Below are 17,737 nucleotides of genomic sequence, written 5' to 3' on the forward strand. Positions count from 1 at the left end.
AATAGAACAGGGGACACACGTTTAGGATTCTACATTGTGACATCACTAAAATACTCCAACTACAATGTTTAAACATTCTACATTGTGACATTAATTCATTGATTGAGGTATTTTATCAGATTATCTCTGGTCACACTGATCACAGCTGAGGTTTCTCCTGTATGTGTTATATGGTGTGTAGTCCGCTTGCTAGACGTAGTAAAACTCTTCCCACATTGATTACAGCTAAAAGGCTTCTCTCCTGTGTGTGTTCTCTGGTGTTTAGTCAGACAGCTAGACTCAGTAAAGCTCTTCCCACATTGAGCACAGCTATAATATTTTTCTCCTGTGTGTGTTCTACGGTGTGATTTCAGACTGTTAGATGTAACATAACTCTTCCCACATTCATCACAGTTATAAGGTTTCTCCTGTGTGTGTTCTCTGGTGTGATATCAGGCTGGTTGATTGAGTAAAACTCTTCCCACATTGAGTACAGCTAAAACGTTTCTCTCCTGTGTGGATTCTCTGATGAATTTTAATGCCTGCTGAAGAAACAAAACTCTTCCCACAGTCAGAGCAGTGGTGAGTTCTCTTCCCTGTGGATCTCTGCTGGTGTTTCTTGAGGTGTTCTGATGTGGAGAGACTCTTCTCTGCCTCGTCAGCATCATGAGGTTTTTGAGGCTCCCCAGAGTATCCACGGTAGTCACGTCTCTCTCCTGCGTGAACAACAAAGTCAAACAGATGGTTAAAGGCCCACAAAATGAACAAGAATAGTCATTTTGTCTTGTTTTCACATTAGTAGTAACATCGATGATTGAGTTATTCAAGTTGTTGAAACCCTAAGCAGTGTGCCAGACAATTTCTGTGTTTGCTAAAATTGCGGCACGAGGGCGATGCACACTGTTCGGTCAGTTGTAGAAACTCCTCCCTGCTAATGAGGAAACCGCTAGTTATGGATGTAGTATATCTGCCTGGAGCAAAAATGGTGAGCAAAGATTTTAGTTTTTCACAATGTATTCTGAATGTGAATGGGGGAAAACTCAGGGGAGTAACCTCCATTTCCAGGTTGCTTATAAGAGCATTTCACACTACTTTGGATTATAATTGTAAGGCTCGTTTGAATGTCCTGCTTAATTTAATTTTTCTGTCATCATCGCAAATCAACCGCTTTGTACTTAAAAAACACTTCAACCAGTAAAATGCTCTTTGGCACACAACTTTACCTAACAATAACATAGACCTACTGTAGGACCCATAACTTCACCTAACAACAAATATACCCATGTCGTGATGTTTGCCATTTGACTGTCATTCAGAAAATGATTTCCTGGATCAGCTGATGATAGTTGAACATGTGACTGTAACTAAACAGCTACAGTATTAAGAATTATGTGTAATTATTTAAGAACTGCGTTAATGACAGTATCCATTTGGGTGTTGTCTGTAAAGTTAAGATGACTGTTATTTGTTGTTTTAGGTATTATTATCATCATCATCATCACAGGAGAGGCAGACTGAGCGGCCTACTGGTCAGACTCAGAAGGAGAGCACATCATCCACCGCTTCCGATCAAATTACTCGCCAATGTCCAATCGCTAGACAACAAGGTGGACGAAATTGCTACCAGACAAATTAAACATCTTCTTTGCTCGCTTTGAGGACAATACAGTGCCACCGACACAGCCCGCTACCAAAGACTGTGGGCTTTCCTCCGTGGCCGACGTGAGTAAAACATTTAAACATGTTAACCCTCGCAAGGCTGACGGCCCAGACGGCATCCCTCGCCGCGTCCTCATAGCATTCGCAGACCAGCTGGCTGGTGTGTTTACGGACATATTCAATCAATCCCTATCCCCGTCTGCTGTGCCCACATGCTTCAAGAGGGCCGTCATTGTTCCTGTTCCCAAGAAAGCTAAGGTAACTGAACTAAATTACTATCGCCCCATTTCACTCACTTCTGTCATCATGAAGTGCTTTGAGAAACTAGTCAAGAATCATATCACCTCCACGCTACCTGATACCCTAGACCCACTTCAATTTGCTTACTGCCCCAATAGGGCCACAATGCAAATCTCATCTGGACAAAAGGAACACCTATTTAAGAATGCTGTTCATTGACTACAGCTCAGCAATTAACACCATAGTGCCCTCCAAACTCGTCATTAAGCTCGAGACCCCGCCCTGTGCAACTGGGTCCTGGACTTTATGATGGGTCACCTCCAGGCGGTAAAGGTAGGAAATAATATCTCCACCCCGCTGATCCTCAACACTGGGGCCCCGCAAGGGTGCGTTCTCAGCCCTCTCCTGTACTCCCTGTTCACCCATGACTGGGTGGCCATGCACACTTCCAACTGCAGACGACACTACAGTAGTCGGCTTGATTACCAACATCAACGAGACGGGCTACAGGGAAGAGGTGAGGGCCCTCGGAGTGTGGTGTCAGGAAAATAACCTCTCACTCAACATCAACAAAACAAAGGAGATGATCGTGGACTTCAGGAAACAGCAGAGGGAGCACCTCCTATCCACATTGACGGGACAGTAGTGGAGAAGGTGGAACGTTTTAAGTTCCTCGGCATACACATCACGGACAAACTGAAATGGTCCACCCACACAGACAGCGTGGTGAAATAGGCGCAACAGTGCCTCTTCAACCTCAGGAAGTTGAAGAAATTTGGCTTGTCACCGAAAATACTCAAACTTTTACAGATGCACAATCGAGAGTATCCTGTCAGGCTGTATCACCGCCTGGTATGGCAACTGCACCGCCCTCAACCGCAAGGCTCTCCAGAGGGTAGTGAGGTCTACTCAACGCATCAATGGGGGCAAACTACCTGCCCTCCAGGTCACCTACACCACCCGATGTCACTAGAAGGCCAAAAAGATCATCAAGGATAACAACCACCCGAGCCACTGCCTGTTCACCCCACTATCATCCAGAAGGTGAGGTCAGTACAGGTGCATCAAAGCTGGGACCGAGAGACTGAAAAACAGCTTCTGTCTCAAGGCCATCAGACTGTTAAACAGCCATCACTAACATTGAGTGGCTGCTGCCATCATACTGACTCAAATCTCTAGCCACTTTAATGATAAAAAATTGGATGTGATAAATGTATCACTAGTCACTTTAAACAATGCCACTTTATATAATGTTTACATACCCTACATTACTCATCTCATATGTATATACTGTACTCTATACCATCTACTGCATCTTGCCTATGCCGTTCGGCCATCGCTCATCCATATATTTATATGTACATATTCGTATTCATTCCTTTACACTTGTGTATATTAGGTAGTTGTTGTAAAATTGTTAGATTACTTGTTAGATATTACTGCATGGTCGGAACTAGAAGCCCAATCATGTCTCTACACTCGCATTAACATCTGCTAACCATGTGTATGTGACCAATAACATTTTATTTGGTACAACTCAGACGAGTGCTCTGAAATCAGAGTAGATAGCCGGAGTCAATTTATAAAAACACCCGAATGTCCATTGAGAAAACACAACGACTGTACCATTTAGCTAAGCTAAGAATGACGGGAATAATCAAGTCAATAAACGTTGGGTAGTTAGTTAAATAGAATATAGAGAATATACTGGCAAGTTTGATGTATAAGTAGCCAACTAACGTTAGGTAGCTAGTTAACACACCGGTACATACTGCTGTAATAACATGCTAACAAATTGTCAGCCAAAATATCGTGTAAAGTAACTTATTTGAAAAGTAATTATTTTATTACATTGCTCAACATTTTCTTAACATTTGTCATAATTAGTTAAAACAATGAATTTGTATCGGCTCTCGTTGGACTTCGGCTGCATATTTTCCGCCATTTTCTTAAAATCTGAAAACACTGTGAAGCCACGCCCATTTCCTGAAGAATTGCATTATGGGCCCTAACGTACTGCGTGTTTACGTCATATTATGGCGAATTTAGTACGGCATCCGGGAACTTTTGGCATACTAACTACATCATACTATGACCAATAAGCATACTATATACTCAGTTAACATCACAAATAGTAGGGTTAGTATGAGTATTCTAACACAGCTAATGACTTATCAACAGCTCTAACAATTTGACCCCCACAGGAAATCTACACTGGCAGTTATAGACAGACCCATTTACTATATAACCATTGATTCTTGAAGAATATAACTTATAAATGCCCCAAATGTTTCAACTTTATTACCCCACCAGAAACCAAAACATAAGCTTGTATAACGCCACTGTTTGTAAACAAGCACTGTATAGCCTTAATCTTGTTTAAAACTATCATTTTGACCTTATGGCCAGCCAGTCCTTGTATTCATAGTGTAGTGAATTCAGGGGGTAGTCCTGAGCTGACCTCAAACCTGGGTCCAGCGACTGTCAAGCCAACACCTTATAACTGTTACGCCAAGATGTCTGAACTTCTTGACGAGGTCGCTAGGTGTTGAGTTACGGTTGCTACAATAGCTTTCTCTATGAATGTGAGAGTGGTTACATTTCTCCAGCCCCCATCCCTCAGCTGTTTACCAAACCAAGTCTCTGGGCAGCCATTTTGTTACTGTTTAAATCCTAGGTTACCCCTATAAAATAGCCGCACATCTATCAACCAATCTGCAGTTCATACAATAACAAAGCTGTCATTCCACCACTAGTTTGGTTATAAGATGATGATGGGGCTGGAGAAATGTAACTACTCTCAAATGCATAGACGGACCTACGGATGCAAGGACTGACCATCCATGACATCAACATTATAGTTTTAACCATGTTGAGTGTTTACAGTGTTTGTTTATCATTTAAATTGTTTCTAAACATTGGAATAAAAAAGCTTATTTGGGGTTCTGATGGGGTACAACAGTTGAACTAAGCTCATGAGGCATGTGTTATATTCTTCAAGAATCAATGGCTATAAATAAATAATTTAAAAAGTCACAATATGGATGTAGCTATTTCATATTTCCCCTTTAACACCAAACATCAGTTAAACAACTGCAGAGTTTGTGCCTCTGTTTTTAAGACAGTACTTACTAGTGTTAATCAGGGTCCGTTTATCGTTAGAACCATTGGATGCCTTAACATGCCTTTGGGAAACCGAGCCCAGATATCCAGTTTCATCCTCCTCCTCCTCCTCTTTCACTCTTTGCGAATATTCCTCTTCTTTAACTGAAACGTCTCTCTTCTTCTTCACGGTAACAGCCTCACCCCTTACTTGTTTTTGTATTGTGACATCCTCTTCCTCCTCTTTCACGACAACGTTCAGCCACAGACCCTCTTCCTCCGTCCAGCAGACCTCTTCTTTAGCAGGAGGAGAGTAGCTTAGTGAACTCATGGTCGGGAATGTTAGCTAGCTAGGCTAATGCTAACTTAACCAGCCCGCTAGCTGACTAATAACAACAACACCGTAAATATGAAATTAAATCTGATAACTAACTAGACGAAAGAAGTGGTTTTAAAACACAGTGGCTAATATACACTAAAGCGTCTAAAGAGCTTTATTGGTTCGGCTATTTTGTCTAGCAAGCTACCGAGGTGGCTGAGTAACTGTTGCTGCTGTTGAAAGAAGCGTTCCGTCCACTAGATTATACGTCACACCAACAGCATCGCCTTAAAGCTCCACATGATGTATTGTTACACCATGTAGGAGCAGTATAGACCTAGTCTGTTCATTATATACATCTACATGATGTATTGTTACACCATGTAGGAGCAGTATAGACCTAGTCTGTTCATTATATACATCTACATGATGTATTGTTACACCATGTAGGAGCAGTATAGACCTAGTCTGTTCATTATATACATCTACATGATGTATTGTTACACCATGCAGCAGCAGTATAGACCTAGTCTGTTCATTATATACATCTACATGATGTATTGTTACACCATGTAGGAGCAGTATAGACCTAGTCTGTTCATTATATACATCTACATGATGTATTGTTACACCATGTAGGAGCAGTATAGACCTAGTCTGTTCATTATATACATCTACATGATGTATTGTCACACCATGTAGGAGCAGTATAGACCTAGTCTGTTCATTATATACATCTACATGATGTATTGTTACACCATATAGGAGCAGTATAGACCTAGTCTGTTCATTATATACATCTACATGATGTATTGTTACACCATGTAGGAGCAGTATAGACCTACAGTAGCTAATTGCTAATTTAGATGTTGTTTGACTTAATGATGGTAGGTTTGGTCGATGTGTTGATGGTATTTGTGGTAGGTAGGTTTGGTAGGTAGGTAGGTTTGGTGGGTGTGGTGATGGTAGGTGTGGTGAGGGTAGGTGTGATAGGTGTGGTGATGGTTGGTGTGGTGAAGGTAGGTAGGTATGGTAGGTTTGGTGATGGTAGGTGTGGTAGGTAAGTTTGGTAGGTGTGGTAATGAAATATACAGTAGGAACATGGTGATGGTAGGTGTGGTAGTTGTGGTTTGTAGGTTTGGTGATGGTAGGTTTGGTCGATGTGTTGATGGTAGTTGTGGTAGGTCGGTGTGGTAGGTATGGTAGTTGTGGTAGGTGTGGTAGTTGTGGTAGATAGGGGTGGTAGTTGTGGTATGTAGGTGTGGTAGTTGTGGTAGGTAGGTTTGGTGATGGTTGGTTTTGTAGTTGTGGTGGTGGTGGGTGTGGTAGGTGTGGTGATGGTAGGTGTGGTAGTTGTGGTAGGTAGGTTGGTGTAGTAGTTGTGATAGGTAGGTGTGGTAATTGTGGTAGTTGTGATAGGTAGGTGTGGTAGTTGTGGTAGATAGGGGTGGTAGTTGTGGTACATAGTTGTGGTAGGTGTGGTGATTAGGCTTGGGCTGTATCCAGATTTTCATATAGTCATACCGTCCTTCTCTCATACCAGGATTTAAAGTACTACCAGCATAGCACATAAGGGGATGCTAAAAACACAAGAAAAGCCTATGGGCATCTATTTCCAGAATGCTAACAAATTAGCACAAACTGTTAGCAAATTCACATAGACGCTGTTAGCTAAATGCTAACAACTGAAAACAAACAAACTAATTGCAAAGCAGTGGAGGCTTCCGAGGGGAGGACAGCTCATAATAATTTCTGGAATGAAGTCAATTGAGTGGTATCAAACACATGGAAACCACATCTTTGATGGGTTGATACCACTCCATTGACTCCATTCCAACCATTATTATGAGCTGTCTTCTCCTCAGCAGCTTCCACTGTTGCAAAGAAAGGCAAATCCAGCTCATAAAGTTATGTCAGGGATAATCAATGAGGGACTATGTGTTCTATGGTATATAATGAACACTGTGGAACTGACTTTCCATGGATTTGCATTATTTTCCAGAGAACCATAAAGCCCTGAGTTGATTATCCCTTTTATACCATGGCTATAATTTAACACATTTGCCGGTAGAAATGTGTTCATTTGCCGGTGGAAATGAGTTCAACATCCACTGAAGTAGCTAGCAAGTTTACTAGATAGCTACAATAGTTGCCTTGGTAACCAAACAAACCTACTTGCTAGTTTAGATAACCAAACCATCAGTCCTAGCTTGCTATTCTAAAAACCTAATTCAACAATACCAATACTGTTTTCAATTTGACTTAATTTGTAATTTCCAAAAGTCCAAACATAATTGCAGTTGATTGAAGGCATGACGTCCCTGAACCAATAACAGTTGGTTGTATTCATGAAAGTCTTATGGGGTGGAAGATATTGACGGTTTTTTAAAGTATTTTTTATGTAAAGTGATTTATTTTACATTTTGTAGATTTTATAGAAGTACATTTTTTTTAAACTAATTGTATTCGAGAGAAGAGGTCTCTTTACAGTGTCAAATTTATTTTGATCTCTATGCAATGTAGTTGAGAAGGTATTGATATTTTTCATTTACAGGCAATTGTTTGCGTTGCAGTTTTAAGACGGTTCCTTAAATATGCTGTGGTAAACATTTTTTATTCGCACTAATCAATCAGCACATTCAGGTCTTTGTATGTCTCAATATAATAGTATTATTTAATGAAATCCATGTAAAATAATCTTTGTCTGAAAATAAAATCTGATCCTCAACTGCGTTTCCCTCCAGTCAGCAGACGGCGCTGTGCGTCTTTCAGGCGATGCTGCAGCGTGACGTATAATCTAGTGGACGGTTCTTCATAAACAGCTCGTCAACCACCTCGGTAGCTTGCTAGCCAACATAGCCGAAAGATTCAAGCTATTTATACGCTTTCGGTCTATATTAGCTACTGTGTTTTAGACACACTTCTGTCGTATCTACTTGTTAACCTATTTAATTTAATATTACGTTATTGTGTATTAGTCAGCTATAGTAGCTGGCTGGTTAAGTTAGCATTAGCCTAGTCGCTAATGATAGCTAGCTAGCTAACATCCCCGAACATGAGCTCCCTAAACTACTCCCCTCCTGTTAAAGAAGAGGAGGTCTGCTGGACGGAGAAAGAAGCTCTGGGGCTGAACATTGTCGTGAAAGAGGAGAAGGAAGAGGAGGATGTTACAGTTAAACAAGAAGTAGAAGGTGAGGCTGTTACCGTGAAAGAAGAAGAGAAAGACGTTACAGAGAAAGAAGAGGAAGACGCGTTCAGAGTGAAAGAGGAGGAGGATGTTACAGTAAAAGAAGAGGAGGAAGAGAAAGAGGAGGATGCAGTTATTGGAGTGAAGAAGGAAGGAGAGATTACTGTCACATTGAAAGATGAAGAGGAGGAGACAGGAGATCTGAGTAACACCAGTAAGTACCGCCTTCAATTAGTTTTTATATTTGGATATTCGGAGTTGGCTCGTCAATACCTCTTCAACGCAGGGCCCTGGGATGATGACTGATATGTCTAGAATCAGGACGTAGAGACAAGCTACCCCTTGTTTTCTCCGTTCCGTTTCCAAAAAGTGACTTCACATATATATTTGAGAAGGGTCTATCTGCTGACCGCAGACTGGGGGTCACGGCATGTAGTGATTTTAATGTAGTGATGTTTTACTACACACCGTGTCCCCCAATAGAGCCATGTGAGAGTTGGGTTGGCTACACCAAAGATTATGGATATACTGACAAGATGTCTCTCCGTCCTGACAAGGGGAGTCGTTGTCCACAAAGCTGCACTGTGGGTTGTCTATCTCCCACCTATCCTGTCTTTGGATTGGTGGATACATCTTATTATTGTAATCTATTGTTTATATTCTATGAGGGTTGTTGTCGTCAACCGCCTGTATTCAATGGAGAGAGATGCTAAGCTACTAGCATGAAAATGCATAGCGATCTGGAGACAACTCCAATAGTGTTTTTATCAAAGTTGTCGGTATGTCACGTGTCCACATAACAACTTAATCATTACGAAACTTCTGTTAGATCAAGTAAACCTCACGTAGCAAATAAGCCATTCATTTTGTTGTTGACCAAATTCAACACTTTGGGTTGATAATTGTTTCCACTTGGATACAACCTACTGTAACCTACTGGCATGACCTAGAGAGTTACAACCTACTGTAACCTACTGGCATGACCTAGAGAGATACAACCTACTGTAGCCTACTGGCATGACCTAGAGAGATACAAACTACTGTAACCTACTGGCATGACCTAGAGAGATACAACCTACTGTAACCTACTGGCATGACCTAGAGAGGTACAACCTACTGTAGCCTACTGGCATGATCTAGAGAGATACAACCTACTGTAGCCTACTGGCATGACCTAGAGAGATACAACCTACTGTAGCCTACTGGCATGACCTAGAGAGTTACAACCTACTGTAACCTACTGGCATGACCTAGAGAGATACAAACTACTGTAACCTACTGGCATGACCTAGAGAGATACAACCTACTGTAACCTACTGGCATGACCTAGAGAGGTACAACCTACTGTAGCCTACTGGCATGATCTAGAGAGATACAACCTACTGTAGCCTACTGGCATGACCTAGAGAGATACAACCTACTGTAGCCTACTGGCATGACCTAGAGAGATACAACCTACTGTAGCCTACTGGCATGACATAGAGAGTTACAACCTACTGTAACCTACTGGCATGACCTAGTGAGATACAACCTACTGGCATGACCTAGAGAGTTACAACCTACTGGCATGACCTAGAGAGATACAACCTACTGTAACCTACTGGCATGACCTAGAGAGATGCAACCTACTGTAACCTACTGGCATGACCTAGAGAGATACAACCTACTGTAACCTACTGGCTTGACCTAGAGAGCTAAAGTTTTAAAATTCCTGGATTTTAAATTAATATTTTCCATAATAATGATAATTTGTATCTTCCTATCCACATATTGGATCCCTCTCCTTTGTTGTCCACTCTACACCAATAACAGACAACTACTGTGGGACTCCCAATCATACAGCCTGATTCGAACCAGGGACTGTAGTGACGCCTCTTGTACTGAGATGCAGTGGCTTAGACCGCTGCATCCGTGTGTGTGTTAACTATTTAACTGTACTAGAATGTTTAAAAGGCCGCTAAAATGTTTAATATCGGTATTGTTTTTTGGGGCAAGGAAAATATTGGATATCGGTATTGGCCAAAAATGTAATATTGGTCTCAGGATAGTAGCGCTGACTCTGGGACCGATACGAGTCTCAGGATATTGTGGTGAGAAAATCCCTCTATGCTCACACAGCTCTCCTGCACCTTTATCAGATCAGCAGTGATTCTCGTCAGCCTCCAGAGAGGTAGTCAGGTGTAAAGTGCTGCAATCATCATGGTGTGTAATTGTTGTTTTGAGTGAGGCCATAACAGGCACAGTCTCATTTCACAGATTAGTTCAATCTGCTTTGAAAGTATCAGAAACCTCTTGTATTCAGGTCTGAATCGTAGCCACGACCTCAGTTGAAATGAAAACTATCTCCGAGCAAAGTAGCTTTGATGGCCTCGAATGTTCATTTTAGCCCCCAGACAAAACCACACACCCGGGCAAAGTGCAAGTCTCTGGGCTTTCAGTCTCAGGAGAGGGCGGTGATGAAACTGGGTCTTGTAGGCCGGGTTCATCAAACTAATATTTCAAAATAAATGTTTTTGCTGCTAAATTCACATACACTTTAACTTATTACATCTAGGCGTTCTGCTAGCGGAACCCCGTTCCGCCAGCGGGACACCTAGCCAACAGCCAATGGGATCGCATGGCGCGAAATACAAAAACTACTAAAATACCACAATTAAATTTTCTCAAACAATCAACTATTTTACACCATTTTAAAGATACACTTCTTGATGTAACCACATTGTCCGATTTCAAAAAGGCTTTACAGCGAAAGCAAAACATTAGATTATGTTAGGAGAGTACATAGACACAAATAATCACACAGCCATTTTCCAAGCAGGGAAATATGTCACAGAAACCGAAAACACAGCTAAATTATGCACTAACCTTTGACGATCTTCATCAGATGACACTCCTAGGACATTATGTTACACAATACATGTATGTTTTGTTCAATAAAGTTCGTATTTATATCCAAAAACAGCATTTTACATTGGCGCTTGATGTTCAGAAAATGTATTTCCCACCAAAAACTTCCGGTGATTTTACAAAACTACTCATCATAAACGTTGACAAAATACATAACAATTATTTTAAGAATTATAGATAGACTACTCCTTTATGCAACCGCTGTGTCAGATTTTAAAATAGCTTTACGGAGAAAGCACATTTTTCAATATTCTGAGTACCTAGCTCAGCCATCACGGCTAGCTATTCAGACACCTGCCAACTTCGGGGTCACCTAAACTCAGAATTAGTATTAGAAATATTATATTACCTTTGCTGATCTTCGTCAGAATGCACTCCCAGGACTGCTACTTCCACAACAAATGTTGTTTTTGTTCGAAATAATCCATAGTTATGTCCAAATACCTCCGTTTTGTTCGTGCGTTCAGGTCACTATCCAAAGGGTAACGCGTGAGCGCATTTCGAGACCAAAAAAGTAAATGTTCCATTACCGTACTTAGAAGCATGTCAAACGCTGTTTAAAATCAATTTTTATGGTATTTTTCTCGTACAAATGCGATAATATTCCAACCGGACAATAGTGTATTCGTTCAAGGAGGAAAAGAAAAAACACTGTGCTCACGGGAACGCGCATATCCAATCTCTTTGTCCCCAGGCAGTCCACTCAGAAACTGAGCTACTATCATCTGCCCAGAGACAGAAGGCTCAATCCACTTTCTGAAGGCTTTAGACAGCCAATGGAAGCCTTAGGAGATGCAACGTGACCCATAAGTATTTGTAGTTTCTCTAGGGATTCAAAAGTCGATTTCAGTTCTCAGATACAGTTCTCAGACCTGACACTTCCTGCTTTAAATTTTCTCAGGTTTTTGCCTGCCAGTTCTGTTATACTCACAGACACCATTCAAACAGTTTTAGAAACTTCAGAGTGTTTTCTATCCATATCTACTAATAATATACATATTCTAGTTTATGGGCCAGAGTAGTAACCTGTTTAAATTGGGTACATTTTTCATCCGGCCGTGAAAATACTGCCCCCTATACCCCAACAGGTTTAAGAATACTGCTGGAGCAAACGGAAAACACATTGGGTTTTTACAGAAATGTTTGATTGACTAGGAATGCCTTGGTGACCACTGTTTTTCACACTGGCTATTATTTTAATGAACTCCCCCAAACAAGACCAAATCTGAACCAATCATAGACTTATATGTTTCACCAGTTTGGCCACACAGTACAGCACAGTAGACAACTAAGTAACTAGATACTCTGTTTGTCTTTGACAGGAGAGAGACCAGACTCTCCCTCTGACAGCGGGAAGAGTCCTTCAGGGGAATCAGACCCAGGGAAGAGTCCATCAGGGGAATCAGACCCAGGGAAGAGTCCATCAGGGGAATCAGACCCAGGGAAGAGTCCATCAGGGGAATCAGACCCAGGGAAGAGTCCTTCAGGGGAATCAGACCCAGGGAAGAGTCCTTCAGGGGAATCAGACCCAGGGAAGAGTCCTTCAGGGGAATCAGACCCAGGGAAGAGTCCTTCAGGGGAATCAGACCCAGGGAAGAGTCCTTCAGGGGAATCAGACCCAGGGAAGAGTCCTTCAGGGGAATCAGCAGAATCAGGCCCAGAGATGCCCAAAGCAACAGGAGGACATCATCACTGCTCCCACTGTGGAAAGAGTTTTACCAAGTTAGGGAACCTGAATAGGCATGAGAGTACACACACAGGAGAAAAACCTTTCCAATGCTCCCACTGTGGAAAGAGTTTTAACGAATTAGGGTACCTATTAATACATAAGAGAATACACTCTGGAGAGAAGCCTTACCACTGCTCCAAATGTGGAATGACTTTTACCTGGTTAGGGAGCCTGAAAACACATGAGAGAATTCACACTGGAGAAAATCCTTTCCAATGTTCCCACTGTGGAAAGAATTTTACCCAGTTAGGGAACCTAAATCGGCACAAGAGGACACACACAGGAGAGAAGCCTGATCACTGTTCCCAGTGTGGAAAGAGTTTTAGGGGTTTAATGAGCCTGAAACAGCATGAGAGGACACGCACAGGAGAAAAGCCTTACCAATGCACCATATGTGGAAAGAGATTTACCCAGTTAAAGTCCATGAAATTACATGGAAGAATGCATACAGGAGAGAAGCATTATCAATGTTCCCAGTGTGGAAAGAGTTTTAGGGGTTTAGTGAACCTGAAACAGCATGAGAGGACACACACAGGAGAAAAGCCCTACCACTGCTCCCTGTGTGGAAAGAATTTTACCAAGTTAGGGGGCCTGACTAGGCATGCCAGGACACACACAGGAGGGGATAAGACCAACCACTGCTCCCAGTGTGGAAAGAGATTTAACCGGTTAAGGCATCTGAATAAGCATGAAATAATACATACACAGGAGGAGAAGACATACCACTGCTCTCATTGTGGAAAGACATTTTCCCAGTCAGAGGACCTGAAAGCACATGAGAGAATAGAGAGGCTGTGTTCTGACTTATGCTTTTGACTGAGAATTAGTGTTTTTGTTTATACCACATGAAATTATATTGTTTATATGAAGTCTTCAACAAAATAGGTTTACTTAAAAACAATGTTTGTTTCATTTCTAAAATGAGATTTAAAAAATGATGTACATTGATGTATTGGATACAAGTGTAAAGCCTTAGATTTTCATTTGATGACTGGGATATTTGAAAATGTTAATTATTATATAAGTAATGTGGTGGAAATTCTAACCAGAAAGAGAGAGACTGTAGATTCTTCAAATACCTTATTTTATGATTAGAATTCCAATTGTGGAGCGGTTAACAATCACACAACAGGTGCAACAGCCAAGAGCCCAACGAACAAGAGGTCTCCGCTTCTAGAACCTTTGTCTTCGTGGCAGTTTAGCAGGTGTGTGACATCATGATGGGAACATAGCGTACAAACAAGTGATGATGCCAGTTTTGTTGCTCCTTTCTGCTGATAGACTTGTCGCTGCTGCTCAAGCTAGTCTCTGTTCTCTTCATATCTCCACACGGCTTTGACCTTGAAAGAAACGAAAAGAACTGGATGGACCAAAAACTGGTCTCTCTCTGACGGCCCTTTGTCTTTGGCCACGTGACCAAGTTACTCAGAAACAAGAGAGGAAAAACACTGGTTTCTTCTGACATGAGAGAAACAGACAGAGGAAATGTACAGGTTTAAGGCTCATACAGCGCAGGTGCATAACAAAGTTTGTAATTTTCCACGATAGTAAGTAAGTAGCCTTGCAGGAGCCTTGGCTTGTCTGATCCAGAACAGCTCATAGTAACAGGAACCTTGGCTTGTCTGATCCAGAACAGCTCATAGTAACAGGAACCTTGGCTTGTCTGATCCAGAACAGCTCATAGTAACAGGAGCCTTGTCTTGTCTGATCCAGAACAGCTCATAGTAACAGCAACCTACTTCCCCTGGACAGGACTCTAGTCTATAGATCCTCTTAATTTTTCACTGCTGCTCTTTAATTATTTTGTTATCTTTATTTCTCATTTGTATTTTTTGAAGTTATTATTATTATTTTTTTTTAACTGCATTGTTGGTTAGGGCTTGTAAGTATTTCACTGTAAGGTGACGGTCTACACCTGTTGTATTCAGTGCATGTGACATAAGATTTGATTTGATAGTCTATTAAGTTGTTATATAGATGAATGAATTTTGCATTTCTTGATTCCAACCTTGAAACCTCTTGAATTGGATTTGATATATGATTTGAATATTGCTAAATGAATTTGATTGGATACATTTGCAGATAAACATATTGGCACCGTTGCACTTTTCTTAAATAATGACCCATTTCTTCTAAAATAAGTTGAAACGGATGGTCTCCACACCTTATAGGATTTTCAACATTGCAGAACCAATACATTTTTTGTTAACTTAAGTTTACATTCGGCTAATTCAGCCGCACCGCTGACAGGTGTATAAAATAGTGTACACAGCCAAGCAATCTCCACAGACAATCATTGGCAGTAGAATGGCCTTACTGAAGAGCTCAGTGGCTTTCAACGTGGCACTGTCATAGGATGCCACCTTTCCAACAAGTCAGTTTGTCAAATTTCTGCCCTGCTTGAGCTGCCCCGGTCAACTGTAGGTGCTGTTATTGTGAAGTGGAACCGTCTAGGAGCAACAATGGCTCAGCCGCGAAGTGGTAGGCCACACAAGCTTACAGAACGGGACCGCTGAGTGCTGAAGCGCGTAGCATGTAAAAATCGTCTGTCCTCAGTTGCAACACTCACTACCGAGTTCCAAACTGCCTCTGGAAGCAACGTCAGCACAAGAACTGTTCGTCGGGAGCTTCTTGACTATCTTCACATTACGCACACACACACACACACACACACACACACACACACACACACACACACACACACACACACACACACACACACACACACACACACAGCAGCCTAGCCTGAAAATATTTTTGATATCTCGGATTGTTCTGACAAATATTTCCAGGCTCCGCTGGCATGGAATCTCCCAGGATAAACATCCATGCTCTCCTCCCGGAGGTTATGACAACACAACATCAAACACCGTAAATACACAACTTGATGCAACCACATGAAAAGGTTGGGAACATGTTTTCATTGGCCAGTGAGTGGTTAAGCCCTCGCCACAGCTACAACTTATTGATCATAATTCCTGCTGTAAAAATAGCTACATTATTTCTGACACCCACAACTCAACTGCACCATGCGAGTTTGATAAGATTTATGTTTGGTTTGTTAAAATATAATCTTTAGTCTTGGTTCCCTGCATTTTATAACAGTTCTTTACTTTTGATATTGAATACTGCATTGTTGTTGAGGAAGAGCTTGCAGGTAACGGGGCGTTTATACTATTGGTAAAACATGTGGATAACCACGCTAGCTTCGCTCTCGTGTGGTGCTAGCAAGTATAATAGGTAGTGCTAGGTACCAACAGCCTCCTGAGTGGTGCTAACAAGTATAATAGGTAGTGCTAGGTACCAACAGCCTCCTGAGTGGTGCTAGCAAGTATAATAGGTAGTGCTAGGTACCAACAGCCTCTTGAGTGGTGCTAGCAAGTATAATAGGTAGTGCTAGGTATCAACAGCCTCCCGAGTGGTGCTAACAAGTATAATAGGTAGTGCTAGGTATCAACAGCCTCCCGAGTGGTGCTAGCAAGTATAATAGGTAGTGCTAGGTATCAACAGCCTCCCGAGTGGTGCTAACAAGTATAATAGGTAGTGCTAGGTACAAACAGCCTCCCGAGTGGAGCTAGCAAGTATAATAGGTAGTGCTTGGTACCAACAGCCTCCTGAGTGGTGCTAACAAGTATAATAGGTAGTGCTAGGTATCAACAGCCTCCTGAGTGGTGCTAGCAAGTATAATAGGTAGTGCTAGGTACCAACAGCCTCCTGAGTGGTGCTAACAAGTATAATAGGTAGTGCTAGGTACCAACAGCCTCCTGAGTGGTGCTAACAAGTATAATAGGTAGTGCTAGGTATCAACAGCCTCCTGAGTGGTGCTAGCAAGTATAATAGGTAGTGCTAGGTATCAACAGCCTCCTGAGTGGGGCTAGCAAGTATAATAGGTAGTGCTATGTATCAACAGCCTCCTGAGTGGTGCTAACAAGTATAATAGGTAGTGCTAGGTACCAACAGCCTCCCGAGTGGTGCTAGCAAGTATAATAGGTAGTGCTAGGTATCAACAGCCTCCCGAGTGGTGCTAGCAAGTATAATAGGTAGTGCTAGGTACCAACAGCCTCCTGAGTGGTGCTAACAAGTATAATAGGTAGTGCTAGGTACCAACAGCCTCCCGAGTGGTGCTAGCAAGTATAATAGTTAGTGCTAGGTATCAACAGCCTCCCGAGTGGTGCTAGCAAGTATAATAGTTAGTGCTAGGTATCAACAGCCTCCTGAGTGGTGCTAACAAGCATAATAGGTAGTGCTAGGTACCAACAGCCTCCTGAGTGGTGCTAACAAGTATAATAGGTAGTGCTAGGTACCAACAGCCTCCTGAGTGGTGCTAGCAAGTATAATAGGTAGTGCTAGGTACCAACAGCCTCTTGAGTGGTGCTAGCAAGTATAATAGGTAGTGCTAGGTATCAACAGCCTCCCGAGTGGTGCTAACAAGTATAATAGGTAGTGCTAGGTACCAACAGCCTCCCGAGTGGTGCTAACAAGTATAATAGGTAGTGCTAGGTACAAACAGCCTCCCGAGTGGAGCTAGCAAGTATAATAGGTAGTGCTTGGTACCAACAGCCTCCCGAGTGGTGCTAACAAGTATAATAGGTAGTGCTAGGTACCAACAGCCTCC

General features: G+C 41.9%; 2 protein-coding genes across 2 annotated transcripts; one reads left to right on the plus strand and one right to left on the minus strand.

Annotated features, from left to right (window-relative positions):
* Positions 1 to 149: 149 nt before the first annotated feature.
* LOC123732875 (zinc finger protein 177-like) lies at positions 150 to 5,326 on the minus strand. Its single transcript, XM_045712199.1, has 2 exons — positions 5,011 to 5,326; positions 150 to 695 (listed from the first exon to the last, which is right to left on the minus strand). The coding sequence occupies exons 1-2, from the start codon at positions 5,309 to 5,311 to the stop codon at positions 394 to 396; spliced, it is 603 nt and encodes a 200-aa protein (XP_045568155.1). The 5' UTR covers positions 5,312 to 5,326; the 3' UTR covers positions 150 to 393.
* Positions 5,327 to 8,354: 3,028 nt separating this feature from the next.
* On the plus strand, positions 8,355 to 15,224 carry LOC106600518 (zinc finger protein 239-like). The gene is made up of 7 exons (XM_014191940.2): positions 8,355 to 8,396; positions 8,463 to 8,582; positions 8,673 to 8,700; positions 12,716 to 12,811; positions 13,076 to 13,367; positions 13,574 to 13,591; positions 13,722 to 15,224. The coding sequence occupies exons 1-7, from the start codon at positions 8,355 to 8,357 to the stop codon at positions 13,936 to 13,938; spliced, it is 813 nt and encodes a 270-aa protein (XP_014047415.1). The 3' UTR covers positions 13,939 to 15,224.
* The last annotated feature ends 2,513 nt before the right edge of the window (positions 15,225 to 17,737 follow it).

This window comes from Salmo salar, chromosome ssa02, assembly GCF_905237065.1.
Source record: "Salmo salar chromosome ssa02, Ssal_v3.1, whole genome shotgun sequence".
Classification (NCBI taxonomy): Eukaryota; Metazoa; Chordata; class Actinopteri; order Salmoniformes; family Salmonidae; genus Salmo; species Salmo salar.

Coding starts and splice junctions, on each gene's coding strand:
- LOC123732875 (XM_045712199.1), bottom strand. CDS start 5,311: ATGAGTTCACTAAGCTACTCTCCTCCTGCTAAAGAAGAGGTCTGCTGG. Junction 696..5,010: donor ACGGACCCTGATTAACACTA/GTAAGTACTGTC, acceptor TTGTTCACGCAG/GAGAGAGACGTGACTACCGT.
- LOC106600518 (XM_014191940.2), top strand. CDS start 8,355: ATGAGCTCCCTAAACTACTCCCCTCCTGTTAAAGAAGAGGAG. Junction 8,397..8,462: donor CTCCTGTTAAAGAAGAGGAG/GTCTGCTGGACG, acceptor AAGGAAGAGGAG/GATGTTACAGTTAAACAAGA. Junction 8,701..12,715: donor AGGAGATCTGAGTAACACCA/GTAAGTACCGCC, acceptor TGTCTTTGACAG/GAGAGAGACCAGACTCTCCC.